The sequence below is a fragment of the Pieris brassicae genome, chromosome 1 (assembly GCF_905147105.1).
Source record: "Pieris brassicae chromosome 1, ilPieBrab1.1, whole genome shotgun sequence".
Classification (NCBI taxonomy): domain Eukaryota; kingdom Metazoa; phylum Arthropoda; class Insecta; order Lepidoptera; family Pieridae; genus Pieris; species Pieris brassicae.
Genome location: NC_059665.1, coordinates 10118193 through 10138085, shown reverse-complemented (window position 1 = coordinate 10138085; position 19893 = coordinate 10118193). Strand labels below are relative to the sequence as shown.

The 19893-nt window shown below is 33.4% G+C and overlaps 1 protein-coding gene across 7 annotated transcripts in view; it reads right to left on the bottom strand.

Moving 5' to 3' along the window:
* Positions 1–1439: 1439 nt before the first annotated feature.
* Positions 1440–19893, bottom strand: part of LOC123707333 (innexin shaking-B) — a 70464-nt gene continuing 52010 nt past the window's right edge. For all 7 annotated transcript variants that reach the window (XM_045657337.1, XM_045657277.1, XM_045657310.1 and 4 more), the window contains 3 exons: positions 7564–7783; positions 3729–3852; positions 1440–3399 (listed from right to left, as the gene is read on the bottom strand). In XM_045657337.1, the coding sequence (XP_045513293.1) occupies positions 2994–3399; positions 3729–3852; positions 7564–7783 (750 nt within the window). In that variant the 3' untranslated portion in view covers positions 1440–2993. The remainder of the gene's footprint in view (positions 3400–3728; positions 3853–7563; positions 7784–19893) is intronic.

The following is a 19893-nucleotide window of genomic DNA, read 5'->3' as shown; positions in this document are numbered from 1 at the left end:
TCTTAGTGCACGTATACGATTTAGCATGAAGTGTATTGTTATAGCATAATTTAAGCTGTCATGTTTTTGACATATGGAAGTAATAGATATTTAGTGCTAAGTCTCAACGGTGAATGTTCTTTTTATTTTGTAGTGTAGTTAAGACTCAGTTTCCGCGCTTAGACGCCAATTCCGTTGTGGGTAAATTCTTGGCGAATTAAGCCAGCCTAGGTCCTTTCGGAACCTTAAAAGTTTTCTGGGTACTTCGCAGGCTCCATGGAGCAACCCAACTGCTCCAAGGAATTAGCTCGTTTTGAAGCCACATCCACGCATTACAGGACTACGTGGGTGACTGATGATCATTATTTTGAGATTAATTCTCTAGAGGCTTAAAAGTCACTACCGGAAGGGCAAGGGAAGGAGTGGGTATGGGTCAGCCGGCAGCATTCTCGATCTTCTCTTTGTAAACTCTCCGGCAGCATCATTGCCGAGAGGTCCACTGTAAGGAAAACTTGTTTGACAGGGTCATTGCCTCCAGTGCATGGTGACACTTCGGTATTAGTTTGTTGTGTGTCTTTTTGTTATGTAACGGCATGACCAAAGACGTACTGTCAGGTACGAGTTTATTACTGCTACTACGGTTACAGTAGCTCATAAAAACCAACAAAATTAAAAAAAAATATGATTGCTTTGTGAATGCGGCCGTAATTTATTCGTATATGAGGTAAACATATTAAGTAAGACTAACACAATAAGTTGATGTTTTTAGAAATTATATTTTACCATCTGGTATATATGTAAATGTTAATATGTTTATTAAAATTTTGTTTATACAAAATAGAACGTAACTGAAATCAATAACGACTAGTAAAAAAGTACAATTTAAAGTTTTATCTTGCTAATAATAATCATTTGTCTGAGTTTTCACCTTTACGGGTAAAATATGTTTTAAATTTTATTTATAGGTTTTGGAAACCTCTTTGTAGTGGTAGGAATATTCTTGTTTCAGTGTCTTGTTAAAGACTCGTAGCCGTTGCTTGCATCAGTATGGACCACCCAAAGCATTGTATTCTGGTCATTGTCTTGTAGACAAGAGTTAAAAATAAACGAAATGAATTATGTATTGAATTTGGGAATGCTAGGTAGACTGATGTCTAGAGAAGCTGATCCCAAAAATACGTGTATGTAGTATTGTTATTTTAAATAGATATTAAGATATCACCATTGTCTTTTTAAACTGACTAAGTTTGTCTAACTTTGTTCGATAAAAACTATTATCAAAATATTGTATTTTTATGTGTCATGTGTGTAATACACAAGTAAAATGAATACTTTGTTCTTCATTGTGATTCTGTGACTCCAAGGATAATATTCCTCTCCACTGGATTTACGATAATTTTTATTAAAGGTGGGAGTCGTACTTTTTAAAAGGGACAAAAATAAAACGATAAAAAATATTTTTCCATAATTTATTTGGTATCGCTCGCGGTAACTTCTTTTCTTGACATCCCTCTATTTGGCACAATATTTGGCGTTTATGATTCTAAATACAATACTGTCATTCAATAAATAATTCATGATTTATTATGTCGACCAGACATAGAGAATGGAAGAGCATCTGTCAAAAAATCTGTAGACACGTGTTGTCTTTGTCTTACATTTTTATCAGACCGATCCATTCGTTATGTCTAAGCCGACGTATATAAACGAGTACTCAGTGACTAGAAACAAGTAGATTATGCGCTTAGATCTGAAATTACCAAGAGTCAGAAATATTGAATACTCTTATTGTGAGAATTCGCTTGATTTCCGTTACCGTACAATCTTATTCAAGCTTTCAGAGCTAAGCGCTAGCAGTATAATATAAATATTAAATTTAAATGCGCTATCCTTAATGTTCAATTAACTCTAGTCCAATGGCAGTATTGGTGTATATAATAATTTTTATAGTATATTTCTGAGTTAGCTAATATCAATTGGCAAGTAAAGAAAATCAGTGAGACTAACATTACATCGTTACAGACAAACAACCTTTACACTTATATTAGAAACTACTAAGTATTAAACACAACAACTTCCCGACGTTTCTCGTCTAACATTTTAGCAGATACCTTCTAGATCTAGAGCGTTCTGAAATAGAGCCGAAATAAGCCGAAATCTATTTCAGATATCACCTAGATGTAACAGATAGTATTCCTGTTTCATTCCGTTGATAGAAAATCTTTTTATACGATTTTCTTTCAGTCGCATTTCGAATTTATTAACCAACTAAATGAGCAACCTGTATATAAGAAATTTTACTTACAACTCCATTTATTCTTATTTCAAATTACTCATTCGTTTTGCGATTTCGTTAATGTCTTTTGACGCGCAAAAGTTCTGACACTCTTGTGTCGTCAATTTATTGCCAATTTTCCTTAAACCTAACCATCTTACATCATCGATTAAATATTTAATTATTGCTTTAATTTCATATTGGTCTGAAATATGCTGCAAGTGAGAAATCGTGTAAAAAGACAAGTGGTGTGCTATCTGTGTGCTTATCTTCAATATATTCGCTAGTTTATAGAAACGAAGCGGTCTCGACAAACAATTTCTAAGAGCAGCCAAACTACTATTAAAAGTACTTCTAAAAGTTGAACACTAGACACTCTAACGGGATAGCCGTCTCCGATGACTTTTAAAGGCTTTTGACAGAATTCATCCTGAGATCACGTTCTTAAACATAAAGTACAATCTATTATTGCTTTTTAGAATTGCACTATTAAGTTTACAAATACAGCTTAACAACTCTCTTTGATATACAAGTACACTCCACGGCTTGCATTGTCCAGCGTGGGCGTGGGATGCCTCAAGGCCATCGATTAGGTCCGCTAATTTAATGTTCATATGTGAACGAGGAAATTTTGAAGTCTATTGACACTTTATGAATTACAGCGCACTTAGACGGGAGGGTCCATGTGGCGCTGTAACGACGTCAGTCACGTGTGGAACACCCACCCTGGGACCGGAGGTCACGCGTCAGGAACACCGTGGATATGATGTTGATAGTTGTGATTTAATTTGTTTGCGAACTCATTCATGATATCCCTGAATATGACCGAGTCGAGGTTTTCCCCGAGGATGTATAGGAGGTACCAATCCCCCATCTTGCTCCGGCGCACGATCGTGTCTACATTGTCTCGTCTGACGAGTCTGAATCTCATTCTCATCATGTAAACGCGCATGCGAGGGGAGAAGATGATGACGATTCTGTAGATGAGTGTGATTAAGGTGAGGATGCCGAGGATGACGAACCAAAACCAGAGGAACACGTAGATCTTCTCGTTGACGACGTTCAGCGGCAGAATGCAGAGCGCGTCGTGGCGCTCCACCTCGCCCGACGAACCGAATTTGTTGAATAATGTGCATTTTACCATTCTGAAAGATACATATATTATATTGTAATAAATTAATAAAGGCCGGGTTAATAAAGATGTGTTTAAATATATCATAGTTACTTATTGAGTTAGTTAATTTTAATGTAAAATATAAACGTGACCTTGCAGGCTGAAAGGTAAAAATGAAAGGAGGAGACTGAATGTCAGGGGATGTTTTTATTTTATTATCAAGTTGAATTTATAAAATATTTTTAAGTCTAGTTTGAACTTGAGCTTAAATTGCTTTAATTACACTTGTCTATTTTAATTAATGTTAAGTTATGGTTAATACATTTTAAAAGTTAAGTATATTTTAATCAAAAAAAATACCTAGGAAATATATAAATCATCGGATCGATTCTGTCTTCCTGATCAGATTCCATGTAGGCTATCACATCTAGCCCAAAAGTCATGAACTCGCCGTCAAAGAAGCGGTTCATAAGGAACATTTGCCCTGAAATAAACAATTAATAATAAGTAAAAAATGATTTTCTAAAGGGGACTGTTTTCACTGATTGGTCTCGCAGGAAATTGCAATCATATGTGGTCTGCGACATATGTGTTTGATGTCTTTTCTACAGTACGATTTACATAGAACTTCCACCGTTACCTTCTGGAGAGACACCATGGATTGACTACTCGGTCGTGTACTTACCGCTCTTCAAAAGCGGATATTTCTTTTTAAATTTAATTTTTACTAACCGAACGCGATGTAATTTTACTAAAGATTTCTAACCGAATCTAACACAAAGCCACAGAGCTTCGCACATTAAATGTTATATAGTTTTATTATTAATATATAAAAATTCCAAAGACCGCATAATCATGACTAACAATATGTATGAAATATGATTTATGCCTAAATTACACATATGTTATATTATAAACAGAATGAGGCTAATCCCTATCATAGATTCTTTAAATCATTTTTAAAACTCGTGAACTATTGAATACAAGAGCCATTTTAAGCATGCTGGATTTACGTCAATTCGCATATCACGTTTCGTAATATTTTACAAGCATATTAATTCTAGTCTATTAACATTTGTATTTACAATTTTCTTAACCTATAAAGTTATACTAAAATAATTAAAAATTATTGAAAGGAATATAAAAACAAGTTTGTTCCCTGTGGCATACACTGCCACAAACACAAAAACAAACTTTGCATGCCTTTATAGGCTATAATTATATTATAATATTTATCTTAAAGGTCACTACAGTAGCCCAATAGTTCTATATGTTTGACCAATTATTACACGACTGTTTGAAATATCTTAGTTCTATGTACAGCTAGTTCTTAGCGCATTGTTACAAATTGATCCTCTTAAACAAATATACCCGTAGACGCTTCGCATGTATGTTTCGCGCTCGTACAGGTTTCGACTTTTGGTCAATGATTTTGGGTACGTTTTTATTAGGATCATTGTTATGCGATATGAATCTTTCTGATAAACATTTACGTGAGCCACAAAGACGGACGACGTTTTTCTAACTTGAACACGTACCAACGAACCATGCATAACATAAGGTGGAAGTTTTGTATTATTATTTTTCGATTTATATACGATATTATTATAAATTAAACACTAGTTATTGGCTTTTCGTATTAATTGTTCTATCTTCAACATACGTTAAATCTGTTTTATACATCAAAATCCTGGAAGCATTTGATAACTGTAAACAATTGAATTTAGAATTCTTGACCAAAGAGGAGATATTTAAGGTCAAAGTGGCCAGTAAGGACTGATAATGCCAATAAAATTTTAGTCCAGGTTATTTTTGAAGGTTGACATATTTGACAGTGGTCCAGACCATATTGTAACATAAAAAAAACTCAATAAGGATTACATAATTATTAATTTTATATTTTTATTATATTTAATATAAAATTACATAAATAAACAGTACACGAGCTCGGAGAGTGAAGGCCTCCTACAAAGTCTTCCAAATTTAAACCCCATTATTAACCAGTTATTTATCGATCTTCCAACGTATTACAGTTAGTGCCTCTTCAGCACGACTCTAGTATAAAGAGGTCGTCCCATAATAACTGGCCAACATTGTATTTGACTACAATATATTAAGCCATTTTGAATCATTCAAAACATGCTTATTATTCGATGCGAGCCACTTCCGTTTCAATAACAAAAATAAGGGCTCCGATTTGGGATTTTGCTGGTTATGCTGCTTTCTGGCGGGCTATTAAACTAGTTTAAAAGATTTATTTTATTTATTTAATAAACGTCATCACTATCTTATATTCTATAATGATTTCAAATAATCATAATAGAATATAAGATAGTTTATTATATTAATCATAAGCAACTGCAACAACTTAATCATAGGCAAATGACATCACTTGCCTATCCTGTTCATTTCTATTTAGTTCCACTCTCTGCCACCTACACCAAACTTTCAGTATATCGTCTGCAAACAACAAATTTGATGATATTTTCCAGTCTTTTGAAAAATAGTTTGGAAGAGTGTAGTGTAAGCTAGCATATAACATTATTCACATTTCAAATATTGCAGCTTTTTTGTTTCTGTCAAATAATCGTAAGAATGGTTTAAACATTAGCCAGGTAGTTTATAAATATCATTTAGGCCGCTAATTAAACGGCGCTGTTTAGTAAAGTGGCTAGGCTGTTGACTGAAGGGCTAATTAAACTAGTTAGCTACGACATGTATACAAAATGCATAAATAGCCATTAATTAAGCTGTTCTTGTCTGTTCTGTCTTTACCTATGCCTAAAATTGCATCGTGTTGTAAAAACAATATTTTCATTATACTTTATGATTAATGGCCACGCGTTTTAGTCCACGAAAGGCAGCCAGCTGTCGTGAAAGCGTCCTGAATCACAAACTAGTAGGAGCGTGAAGCTTCAAAACAATTATGAAAACCAGCTCATAGTATCGTGGTCTGTGCGAGCAATCTTGATAGCTCTTGAATATAAAAGCCTTATTATTTCTTAATATCGGATGCTAAACATTTGCAGATATAATACGTAAATATGATAGTATGAAAAACTTGAGACGCGCACCGTGGGCGTATAATCGATATAATATTTTGTATGAAGAACTACGTATATAAAATTTTAAGGTTTTTCTCCATGATGTTGAAGCTTCATGACACCACAGTCTTACGTCAGCATTATTAAGTATAAATAAAATTTAATATTGTTCATATTATTCCAGAAACGTCGTTCTATAAATAACAAATTTACTATAAAATTGTGTGATCCCAATTAACGCAGAGCCTGAACATTTAGAGTTACATTATTAAATTGAATGCATTTTTTACATCCTTCATAATAACTTTCTATACAACTAGCGGAATCACCAGGCATTATCATATACACGTCTTAGTAAAAATAACGTATCGTAACTTATGAATATTTAATTTCATCAAATATTCATAAGTTATTTTTACCTTAACGTAAAAACAATTAGTTACAATGATGCACATATATATTCATTAATAATAAAGACAATCAATAATTCTATATAAAACTGCATTCCAAACAATTTAATGTTACGTAAAAATAGTTCGAAATATAATTTCTCTCCACAAAATGGCTGATATTTACTCATTAAGTAGCGTGCATCAAACTGTCAACACATTTCACAGATTTTAGATTTGTATAAAAGTTGAATTTCATTTTGAAACGAAGTGTTGGCATCGTTGCGCATTGCACATTTTAATTCCTTTTTTGTGCAGATACAAGCTCGCTAAAGTGGATCCTATAAAATTTATTTTTATACAAATAAGTACATTTAAGCAAATAGTGTAGCTTTCTTTATTATAATTTACAGTTATAATAGTTATTATTTATACTTGAAAATGCTTAGATTATTTTTTTCACATGTAACATTATCAAGAGATCTATGCTATTGATACATATTTCAGAATGCTGTAATTTTCAATCTTAAAAATATTTTTGTTATATTTCAGCGATAAAACTTGGGCACCATTGGAAATACTATAATATTTATAAAAAAATAAACAATAGGTTAAATAATTAGGTAATTTTAATGTCACAATGTTACCCGTTATAACAATATTAATCTAAACTTCTCAACACAGGATATAGGACTGCAATCGTTACTAAGACAAAGCTCTGACAGAAATTCTAAATTATTTAGAACCAATAAGCCAACTTACCAATAACATTGACAAGAGCGAGCCCCTCGCACAGATAATAACGGTAGGCCCACCAGTTGTGGTAGCGCAGGTTCTCCCACAGATAATCCAGTATCAATTTCTTCTTCGTCTTCTTCTCTATCTCGGTGCACACACCTACGTCCAGGTCCATCATAAGGGCCCTGATTTTTCCTCCTTCCCATGACTTCCATAACCACCGTGGAGCGTAGAATAACATGGCCTGAAACAATGGGATTATTTTAAATATTCAAAAAACTTCGACCAGAGTTATATACAATTTGTTCTGAATGAACACCAACAATAACTACACAATTTATTTAAAAAATACATAATATACATGAAGGTAAATAATTTCCATCTGTATCAACTATTAAGTATAGTACTCTTTGACGTACACATGACTTTATCAAACGTCTCGATACGGCCTAGATTAGCCAACCGTTAAGAATAAGAAAAATTCACAAGTCATATTCGCAACGTAAGCAAACAAACATTAAACCTCCATTCATTAGTACTAACAAAGAAACTTTAGCGTTGCAATTTCCCGGCGACAGCAAGGGTTTTCATGGTTTTCCGAGCTTTCTAGAGCATCTTATGTGAAGCGTAGTCTCCGATACCTGTGTAAGGGTCCTTGGTCACGTAGGCATCAGGAGGAAAAAGTAGGGAATGTAGGGAAAATTTGCTAGCTCGGACGGCTGAGACTGAGCAAGTCAAGTGCTGTTGAGTGTTTGCACGATTTGCAATTATGCTGGCGCTAAATAAATTCTATGAAACAGTTCCATTTTTTATATAGGAATTAATAAATCAATTATTCAGTGCTCATAAACAGTTTTTCAAAGCGTTTAGAGGTGCCAATTATATTCCAAACAGATAAATATGTCCAACAATGCCAGTAACGTCATACATTGGTTAAGGTATAATAAGTGTTGATACTATTCATTTAAAAATAAAATATAAAAATAGCGTGTATTGGAGTACCATAATAAAGATTAGATTATTTTTATATTTAATATTAGACACGACCTCCGACTCAGTGAAGTCCTCATCCCCATTGTTTTAATTGTCTCTCATATTGGCTATTACTTTCTAATATTTCCCCGCTATCTCTTTTCTTTCTGTTAAAACATTGATAATGATGATAAAATTGTATAAATCAGAATGTGAGTCAGTTTTTTTGTATCAAGATTTATTTTTGCTACGATAACATAGTCACGCGTATTAACTTGTAGTGAATATTTGCTGACTTCAAATAGGGAAACTCGAACAATAACGCAACAAGTGATGGATTCACGCTCAAATGGAGCTGTTCATTCGCTCGAAAAGATAAGAACAAATATGCTCAGCACCTGCTCTGTGCTTACTTTATCTCTTAGACTATTTGTAGATATATTTTATGAGCTCAATTTCTGCTTTGTTGAAGGCCAAAACTATTAGACTTTTCGATACGTAAGTCGGAGTACGCTGTCTGTCATGCTACCGAAGCCTTCGGTTTGCAAAAGCTGGCAGCTTTCAATTAAAAAATAATTCATTTTTTTTAATTTCGTTCCGAGTGGCAGAACAAGCATTACACAACAATTATATTAAGTTTCAATGATATTGGTTACAGTAAAATTCACTGTCGAGATTTAGAATGGTGTGGATGCAAGTTAAGCCTTGTGGTATCACATTTGGACGGTTCTTTCTATATATGTGCCTATTTCACACGTGCTATTACGAATTACGAACGTGACAGTTACTTAAAGAGAAAAAAAGGAATTAATAAAAGATATACAGCATACCTATGGAACACATTTAATCTACGCATAATACCTAATTGACATTTCTTGGGTTCGATTTCTTTATAACAACGGATATTTTAGTAAAACATCTTATAGTTTTGCTTTATAGAGTCTTTATAAACACGAATTATTTCGACGTTTGGAGTTCTCAGCAGACGTGATCAGCGAGAGAATAATACTCGTTTTAAAATACGAATGTATTATGCACTATAAAAATATTATGTTCAAAGACAGTTTAAAATAGACAATCATTAGAATTAAAAAAATTTAAATGTAAAGGAAAATTTCAACACGAATTTTCTATTTTCCGCTCTTAGGTTTCATTGTAAATGGAGGAATTGTATTTTCATTAAATGCAATGTTTTAAACACCGGCTGAGAGTGGAATAACATTTAGAAAGTTGTTTGTGTCTTACGTTTTTAAATAATTACGCGAGAATATATTTTTATACTTTACTAGTGACTTGACTTTCCATTAGTTTTATAAAACAATGTATTATCTATCAAAAGAGCAGTGGTGGCTGATGTCTACGTGCGACTCTTGATCCTGAGATCATAGGTTCGATCCCCGGCTATGCACCAATGAACTTTCTGTTGCATTTAACACTCGCTCGCATGGTGTTAAGCAACATCAGAAAACAGATTATTAAAAACAAGATTTTCACTAAAATTTTACATACATTCACTAAAAATCTTAAACAACATCCTGTCCACCTGTCCAATACTGATACAAAAAATATTATTTTGCAAAAATAGTTGAATTATAAATTGTGTTATGTAGAAATTATTACCAAGTATAGTTAGCATTTCAAAAAGAACAGACTGGCTACCACGACACAGGGAAGCAGGATAGGGAATATTCATAGTTTTTTCTCTCTTTCTAGATACAGAAATATGGTTTACATTTAATGGAAGGAAACAAAAGAAAGCATATTAATGTATTTTCGTGCTTCATCTCGAACTAAATGTTTTGTGTACTAAAATAAATATGTTTATTGTTAATTCACATTTGTTGTGTAATTCATTATAAATTTACTTGAACAATATAAAAAAGTACCGATACATGATAATTTTAAAATTTGCTCGCAGGAAACGGAAACCATGGGGAATTTATTCTTAAAGCGAAACGATTCCTTTACTTGGCAAATGGATACAGTTAACATATATCAATATAGAAGTAGAAAACATATATAAAGTTTATTCATTGTCAAAGTAAATAGAGCATATTGTATTTTCTTTTATATTTAAGATTTATGTTGTGTCTCCGTCATTTATTTATTTTAGAAAAAAATAGATAGTGTGGATTAAAGTTAGTACCGCGTTTGTTACAAAAACATTTTTTTTTACAATATTTTAACTATCAAATACCATACTAAGTTTAAATTAGGGGCAGGAGGCTAACGAGCAAGCAGTTTACAAGTGCGTTGCCCGCTTTTAAGTAAAGTATCACTACCAATCGAACTCACAGTGTAGGTAATGTTTAAAGTAGGATATAATTTCTCTTATTTGATTATAGGTTTTCCTACTATACATGACAAGTTCAGTGCGAAAACTTAACCGACCTATATGTAACCAACTTTGTCAAGAGGTGGTAAGGTACGTATGAGATAGGAAACAATAACAATACATCATAAGTGTTTCTTCGTATTGAACAGTCCATAAAAGCTATGTTTTTGCTCGAGGCGTGCTGAATTCAGGGTTACCAGCTAATTGGCAGCACATTGGCACTGCGCGCCAATTGCATGGAAATTCACAAGAGTTATTGGCCAGTTTATTAGTTATCGGGAGATTTATTTTGACTGGTAACATTGACGCGAACAAATAATGTTGCCAGTGTTTCATGATTTTTAGTAGATCGCTGTATACTTAACAATGTAAGATTTTACAAACATATCCTATTCTTATGTTAAATTGTATGGAAGTATGTTTTCAATTCAATTTGTTTCAAGTGTTTGTTAAATTTCATGTTAAATTGCTCGCTCGTGATCAAGGAAATATTTTTTCATATTTCTGTGGTAGGATGATGTGTAGGTAAGATGATGGTAGAAATACAGGTAATGTTCTTTCTTCTCAGCCTAAAGCCAGAAAGATGCAAATAACTTATAGAATTATGAAGTGTAACTTCTTTAGACGCATGAGGGTAAAATTTTGACGGAAACGCCACGAAGATGTGCAGAGTTTTTGTCGAAGAAAATTGGCGATTGAGACCGATTGAGAGAGAGAGTGAGAAAAAATACACGCTATTGGTTGATGTATTCATTTAGTAGTTACATATTAAAACTTTAGATGGCAATTCTGTCGCATAACGTTTTGTACAGTAAACGCAGATTTTTTATTTATTTATATCATTAGCACGTATACAGCGTGTTCGATCCTTTGGCGTTGCGTAGAGATGTGGGGTCATTCTGCATCTTCTACCGCATTTACCATGACGAGTGTTCAGCTGAGTTTCATCATCGTACGTCGAGGCAGAATACAAAATTCCACCCGTATCACCTCGACGTCCGCCGTTTCACGACTGGGCGTTTTTCGAGCCAACTTTTGCCGAGCACCACCGCTATATGGAACCATCTGCATACTGAAGTATTTCCGAACCAATTCGACTTAGGGTCCTTCAAGAAAAGAGCGTACCAATTCTTAAAAGGCCGGCAACGCACTCGCGAGGCCTCAAGCATTGAGTGTCCATGGGCGGCGGTAACACTTAACATCAGAGGGGCCTCCTGCCCCCTGTTCTATAAAAAAATCCAATTGATTACCTGTTAATTCTCCCATTCATGATAGGCAACTTCGAGTTATCCAAGTGGGCCTATTGTTAAAAAGTCATGCCTTTAGTGATTTAGCTAATAAACCAACCACACCAATAAGTTTTTCAATGAGGTTCCTAATCATTTAGTCAGTTGATTTATTCCACATTAATGTGTATAGAATTACATGACCTCTCTCTTCTAATAAGACAATATTTTGAATTTCGCCCTGACTATTGAGGGATAGCTACACTGGCCAATTAATTAAAGGTGTTCGGCTCATTAATTATAAAAGTTGCATGTGTTGCATTTGAAGAGATCTCAATCAGATCTCGAGCGCTGGCAGCGATGAAGAGGAACCTTGTACGACACACAAATTACACAGACCATTTTATGCAATGATTTCAGAATCCTATATGTATAATCAAACGTTTAACCTAATTGTTCACTTACTTAAAATATTCAGGTAGAAATGCAATCTAACACACATATAAAGAATTTATTAATTTTACTTCAAAGACTAACTATAAGGAACATAGATAGTATATAGCAAAGTCAGAAAGAAAATTTGAATTACAATAAATCCCATACTTCTTATAGTCTCATCTCCTTTCGAAAGTAGGCGATCATGATGGTACTAAAAATAAATTGAGAAATTCACTTATTTAATTACTTCCGAGTTGAATAAAAATTATATATCTTGGTAAATTTTGTTCGCCCATACGTTTTATTGTAAAAATATTTTATTTACCAGCCAAAGAGAATGCCGATTAATTCTAATCAGCATTTCCCGATAAATTTTCACCCAATTTCATATAAAACTGTACTTGATTAAGCACCATTCCTTGTCAGCATTTCTGCCTCTTCAGAGCGACCTATCTCTGCCAGACCAGTAGGTCAAGATATTTATAGGTGTAAAAGTGAGCAAATTTTATATCATTTATATTATTAACTAGAGACTAGATCTGAGTTCCACTGGTTCTCTAACTAAGGTAACTCTGTGTGTGACTTTTGGTATTCCACAACAGCGTAATTCCAAGTAGGAATGGGAATTCTACACTATTTTATTTTATTAAAATATAATTGTGACAGATTATTTTTTCAATTTGTTGAATTATTCTAAATGCCTGGACTGTATAATAATTATTTGAACATACAAATATACAGTACTAACAATATTCTTAACCTTCATAGTAATAATAATAACTTGGAAACAGCTGTGCACTGAAATATTTCCGAACCAATTCGACAATTACGGTCCTTCAAGAAAAGTGCGTACAAATTCTTAAAAGGCTGGCGACGTGCTCGCGAGCCCTCTGGCATTGAGAGCGTCCATGGGCGTTATTACTTAACATCAGATGAGCCTCCTACCCGTTTGCCCCCTTTATAAAAAAATATTAAAATTAAAATTGTAATCGTAGAAAATAAAACAAATTTAAAAAGTTTGGTCCCTGTGGCAGTGTACCTTTAACCATGGCAGCATTTTCTCTCTGTGGATTTATTATTATATTAACTTTTATTTAGTTTGTTTCGGACTCGTTTTGGGTCGCAGACTCAGCGGAGTCAGTAATTGAGTAATAACACGATTCCAATTAGTTTATTATTAAGTTTATTATAAATTAAATTTGTACCCATTTAGCAAAACATTCGTAAGTAGAACCGTCTTGATACACGCTGGAACAAATTAATTATAAGTATGATGTTTATATTTTTATTATAAAATTCTAGAAATGGCTAGTTAGATTAAACTTTCAAAAGTGTGCATCGCAGAATGTCTGTCGTTAATTTTAAATTTGTTAGAGAATTTAGGCCAGACAGGTGCTAATTATTCCCACTAACTAACTTGTTACTAGCTCATTACAATAATCTTAACTAATAACGCTAATTTTTGTATTTTAACAACCAAGGCGTGAGAATGTTTGATGACCAATACCCACTCTACAATATAAGTCCATTATCAGAATATAATGGACTAAATAAAAAAAAACAGCACAAAAACGATTCTCGTACAATTCGTTAATATTGTCTTTGGTTTACAAGTACTTCAAGAAAAAATGCTAAGAAGAATTCCAACTGTCGATTTATGTAAATAATGTCCTAAAGCAATTCTTTAATATAAAAAAAATATGGCGCTACAACCTTTTTAGGTCTGGGCCTAAGATTTCTGTATCTGTTTCATGATCATTTATTAATCTAATATGCAAGTAGGTGATCGGCCTTCTGTGCCTGATGCACGCCGTCGACTTTTTGGGTCTAAGGCAAGCCGGTTTCCTCACGAGTTTTCCTTCACCAGTCAAGCGAATGTTAAATGCGCACATATAAAGAAAGTCCATTGCACAGCCAGGCATCGAACCTACGACCTCAGGGATGAGGTCGCACGCTGATCCACTATGCCAACACTGCTTCAAAATTTTATTATAAAATTCTAGATTGTTTATTTGTTATTGTAGAATTTTTTAATTGTTTAATATACAAATTAGAATACAAAGTTTTCTGATTATGGAATACTTTATTATAATCTAGAAGACGGCTGGATCAATCCGAGTTTTTTTTTAATTTATTCCTCGTACTTTGAGAAAGGATTTTATGTAGGGTTTTCCGAACAGTTTCCATGGGGTTATAGCAAAATGTTCCAAATGTTGGTGTGTGTAGCTGTAGCTAATTGAAAAGTCTAAGAAAAGAATCAGGCCAGTGGTAAATAATTTATGCCGTGAAATAATCACACTTATTCAAATAGCGTAAATTCCGGAATTTTAAACTAAATTCTAAATGCCATAATTTCATACAACACAGTTTAAAATTACAGCCTCCACTTGACCGGAGATTTTAAAATTTCCTGCCTCCTGATTTCAGAAGCAGCCGAACGTGTCGACACACTAATCGTCTCCCTCACACTTTTTCCTCTTAATTAGTTCATCAGGGATATTATTCTTCTAATTATTATACAGTTTTAAAGAACTAAACGCTAATGAGCAAACGTGGTTGGAATGTACAATTTCGTTTTAATATTAACTGCGATTAATGTTAACTGCAAAAATCCAATAAGAAAATAATATGATTTAGATTTTGTGACATATTTGTAAATCGTAACGTTTAGAATTCGATATTCTTTAAAGGGATGTTCCCGATGATGTTGATATGACGGAGAATGTTTATGTTACAGGGAATCGAACTAAGGATATCCTTTCTGTAACTTGGTAGTATTAAAAGAAGTCTTTACGAAATTAAGATAGACTTAACGCACAGATCACTAAAGGTCAAAAACATAAAGCGAAGTTAGGTAGCGTTTTATGTGTCTACACATATCTCTAACAGTGGCAATGACAATTACCGGCAAAAAAGATTCTCTCTTACTTAGATTTTTAGACCTTTAGATTTTTTTAATAAATTGTGTGCAGTAGAAAAAAGAGACAAAATATCTGGTTATTTCGTTCTGTTTGTCAAATCAAATATAAAATATAAATAATACAAAAGCGAAAATTATCATATTCCATTGATTTGCAGATTAATTTCATTACTTTTCATGATTGTCGTTGATCTACGTTCAAGATACGTTTTCATAAATTGAACGTATAATAAATTAACATGAATATGTTGTTACATAGGTTCTAAGAGTGAAATATTCAGAAACGAGGCCTAACGCTAACTATGACTCCAAAATGTCTGTATGTCGGTCTGTCTCGTTTCTTCCTTCTGTTCTTCCTTCCTTGATACCTTGATGAAGAACTACCGGAAATTCTGTTTTATTACGAAATTCAAATATTCGATGTGATGCATTTGATAAAGCTTATCATAACATACACTTCTAGTCGTAATCCCACTATATATTATATAGAATATATGAACGTACGATTATAGTTGTGTACAAACATCACGCACGCACTTACTCCTGAATGCTTTCAGTTCTTATATTGTTCTGTCAATAAATAAGTGATATTATTTGTCTCTTTTAATTTAGTATATAATACCGTATAGATTTATATATATAGATAACATATCTGTCAGCGGCGGTATTATCTGTAAGGATATGATAATTTGGCATAATTGAGCACTTTCCCACGCTCAAGTAGGCATATTATTTATGCCTTCATTAGCATTTCCAAGTATAGGCCAGCCCATAATTCAGACTAACTGCGTTTTGGTAAAACGAGCGGTTAACGCAACACGTTTAGTGCGACTCGCTGCGTTTCTCTATTTTTAATTCTACAACACAAGAGTAATTAAAAATAATAGGTAAGGGATACTTGAAAAATCTTTGAAAACAATTTTGTGTTATTTGAAATTTCTAACAAATTTTCATTCAGATATCTTACGAATAATTTATTCTCCATTTAGTACTATTAGTCTAATGGGTAAAGCTGCAACTTCTGAAGTCGCGATTCCGCGTTAGCTGTGCTCCATGATAGGCAAATGATTTAATGTCTTAGAGCTAAAAATTAAGCCCCGCCTGCCCTATTAGATTTTGACTTACTATAAAGAAAAATGTCACATCTATATGTCGTACATTTTTGTGTAACACATTCATCCGACTTCCAGTTCTCTTGCCATGTTTTCCCCAAAGGTACGGAACGGTAAGCCGTACGAGTAAAAACGGGTTGGAATGTACAATCAAGCCGTGTTATATACGATTTTACTCTATTCAAGCTACGCTTATTGTGTAGATATTTCAAAAATAAATCGCCTATTAACTGTTATAAAAACAAAAACAAAATAAAATGAATGCGTGGCTTCTGAAAGGTCAAACACGAGAGCTCTTCAACAAACGTCTGTTTGTTGCAAGGTCAACCGATCGAACCTCTTCATCAGGCAAATCGTTTCTTTTAATGTAACCGAATGAAATACAAGGCCGTGTGGTAATAGACAGGGTGGAAATAGACCTGTCTTGATAACGAAAACTATTATCAATTACACTGTGTAATTGTTGATAGTTTCAGGTTTGGCTTAATAAAATTTATTTTGAAAATCAGAAACAAAAAAATGATCTTCATACAATTAAATATTTTAAACAATAGATTAATTGATACAATTTTTGATCTCAGAACTGTAATAACACCTTGTATTTTTTTTTTAAATTACGCGTTCAGTTTTCAACTCGGTGGTTGAGCGTTTGAAACACGGTTGTTTAATGGATTTTTCTGTATGTATATTCTCTTCTATCAGGTAAACATCGTAAGAAAACCGGCCATAGAGCCAAAAATCAGTCAGGCAGAGCAGGCTGACTTTTATGAACAATAAATAATCGCGAAACAGCTACAGAGTCTCACTCTCATTTGGTGAAATAGAAATCCCTATAGAAATAGGCGTGTAAAAAATATGAGACAGACGGACTAACACTTTGTGTACTGTCATTAATAGGGTACACAAGGGTGGTGGTGGCTTGTAGCCTTTAGTTTAGTACTGGTGTCACTTTGTCTTTATTAAAAACAATTTTCCGGACAAGCTGAAGTACGTCAAGTAATGTTAATAATTAAAAATAAACTAGATAAGCAAGTAAGGATACAGCAGGTACAGCCTATAAAGAGGATCACCGTGATAGTTTAACAAAAACAATTACTAGCTACGCCGTAGGCATATTGTAGCATGTTTAACTGTATTTTATTATTTAATAAATCACAGTTCCGAAACGTTATATCCAATATAGTACAGAACTAAATTCATACCTGTTTTAGAAATTATAAAGAATCTGATAAATTATTGTAACACTACCGATGATGATAGTATTGATATTTTAGAAATCATTATAGCAGGAATATATCCAAGAGTGGGCCCCAATCATTGGAACAATACCTTTATTTAGATTGGCAATGAACAAGGAGAGATTTCGAATTTCGAACCTTTAAGAATTGGCAGAGAAATAATCATCATTATTCAAAATTCAAAATCATTTATTCATATAGATAACACAATGTACACTTTTAAACGTCAAAAAAAGAAATGTCTATGATTTCATAGACATGTTTTCTTCTATGTTTGCTTGCTTCTAATTTTACATGTACTGCCAGTTCTCAAATCAAGGGCGTAGAACGAAAGAGAAGAACTGGCAATAAAGTCGCCGCCACTCTTTTTAATCGCCAAGTTCAACCATTACACCATGTTCCACATGATATCTTAAGTAATGAATAATTATAAAACAAATATTTGTCCTCTATCAGCAGAAGGCATGGTGAAATAGGAGCACGCACGTGGGAACAACACGGAAATATTATTATTATTAAAAACACTTTAAGATTGAAATTAGACTTTGTGCACAGCAGGTATTCGATCACATGACCTCAGAATTACGAACCTGATTGAGCTTAAGTATCACGTGTATGGTACTAAAATATAGTACCATAATTCTTCAGTAATCATTAATGTACTAGATATTTAATTAATCCATAATACTCCGCAGTGATCGAAATTGGATAAAATCCTACTACATACTTCCACGAAAAAATGTCTATGGCAGATAGTAATTAGGGCGGCGGCCTCCAATCAAATGAATTGAGTTAAATATAAATTTAATCTTTATTAAATAATATTTATTTAAATTGCTGAGGTGACGTTCTCGCTTCGAGGCGAGTTGTTGTTCTGCGATGTACTTAATAGCGAAAGTATAAAAAAATAAATCAATGGCGCTACAACCTTTTAGGTCTGGGCCTCAGATTTCTGTATCGTTTCATGATCGTTTGTGAATTGAATACGCAAAGTAGGTGATCAGCCTTCTGTGCCTGACACACACCGTCGATTTTTTTCTGTCTAAGGCAAGCAGGTTTCCTCACAATGTTTTCCTTCACCGTTCGAGCTAATGTTAAATGCGCACATAGAAAGAAAATCCATTGGTGCACAGCCGGGGATCGAACCTACGACCTCGGGGATGAGAGTCGCACGCTGAAGCCACTAGGCCAACGCTGCTCTATAGCGAAACTATAGCCAATAGAATAAATGCGACACATTTTAACCCAGACAAGATGATATTTGTATTTATTTGTGCAAATCTAATTGTTTTAAAAATTAACGTAGCTTCTTATTGGAGGCCTATTCAAATTGCTTATTTTTTAAGGTTTACGATGGTTATATTGTCGAGGAATCTTTTAATAATAGAAGTAAAAAAGGATTTTTTTAATAGAATTATTTTTTTGTTAAAATTAAGAATAGTTTGAATTTTTTGAATAGTTGACTTGAATAGTGTTCAAACACGACTAAAACTATTTTTTCAATTGATTCGATCGATCGACTTTTATGCCCGCCTTCCACTGCGTATGGACCCATTACGGACTCCGCTATACTCGTAACGATGACATTCATACATTTGCTTCCACCAAAGCGAAGCCGGCATTAAACCTTGCTAACATTACAATGAAATTTTAATGATTGTATGTTGGGTGGAAGACCTTTAGAAAATACAACCTTGAGAACTTCTCTTTGTTTGATAGAATCATGAAAAATTATAGGGTATATAACATCATCCTTCGGTGAAATTAACTCTAGTGAAACGCTGTAAAAGATAACCTTTATTAATGAAAATAACAATCAGTGTAATTGTATTATTTTTACTTATTTAGATTAATAATTTTTAATTATTTAGACTTTACAGAATTTTCCCTGTAAAGTCAATACTGCTATAAGATATTTTGGGATATGATTTAAAGAACAACAAACACGAGTGTAATTGACGGTCTGTTTATAATAAAGAGAAAACAGTATTATTGTTTCCGAGACTTGATATTTTTTTAAAGTTTACTGCGTCCCAGATAATCAAGGTCACGTTTGTTTATAGAAATAAGAAAATTGAGTCATATAGATATATACAAAACCTTATAAAGACGT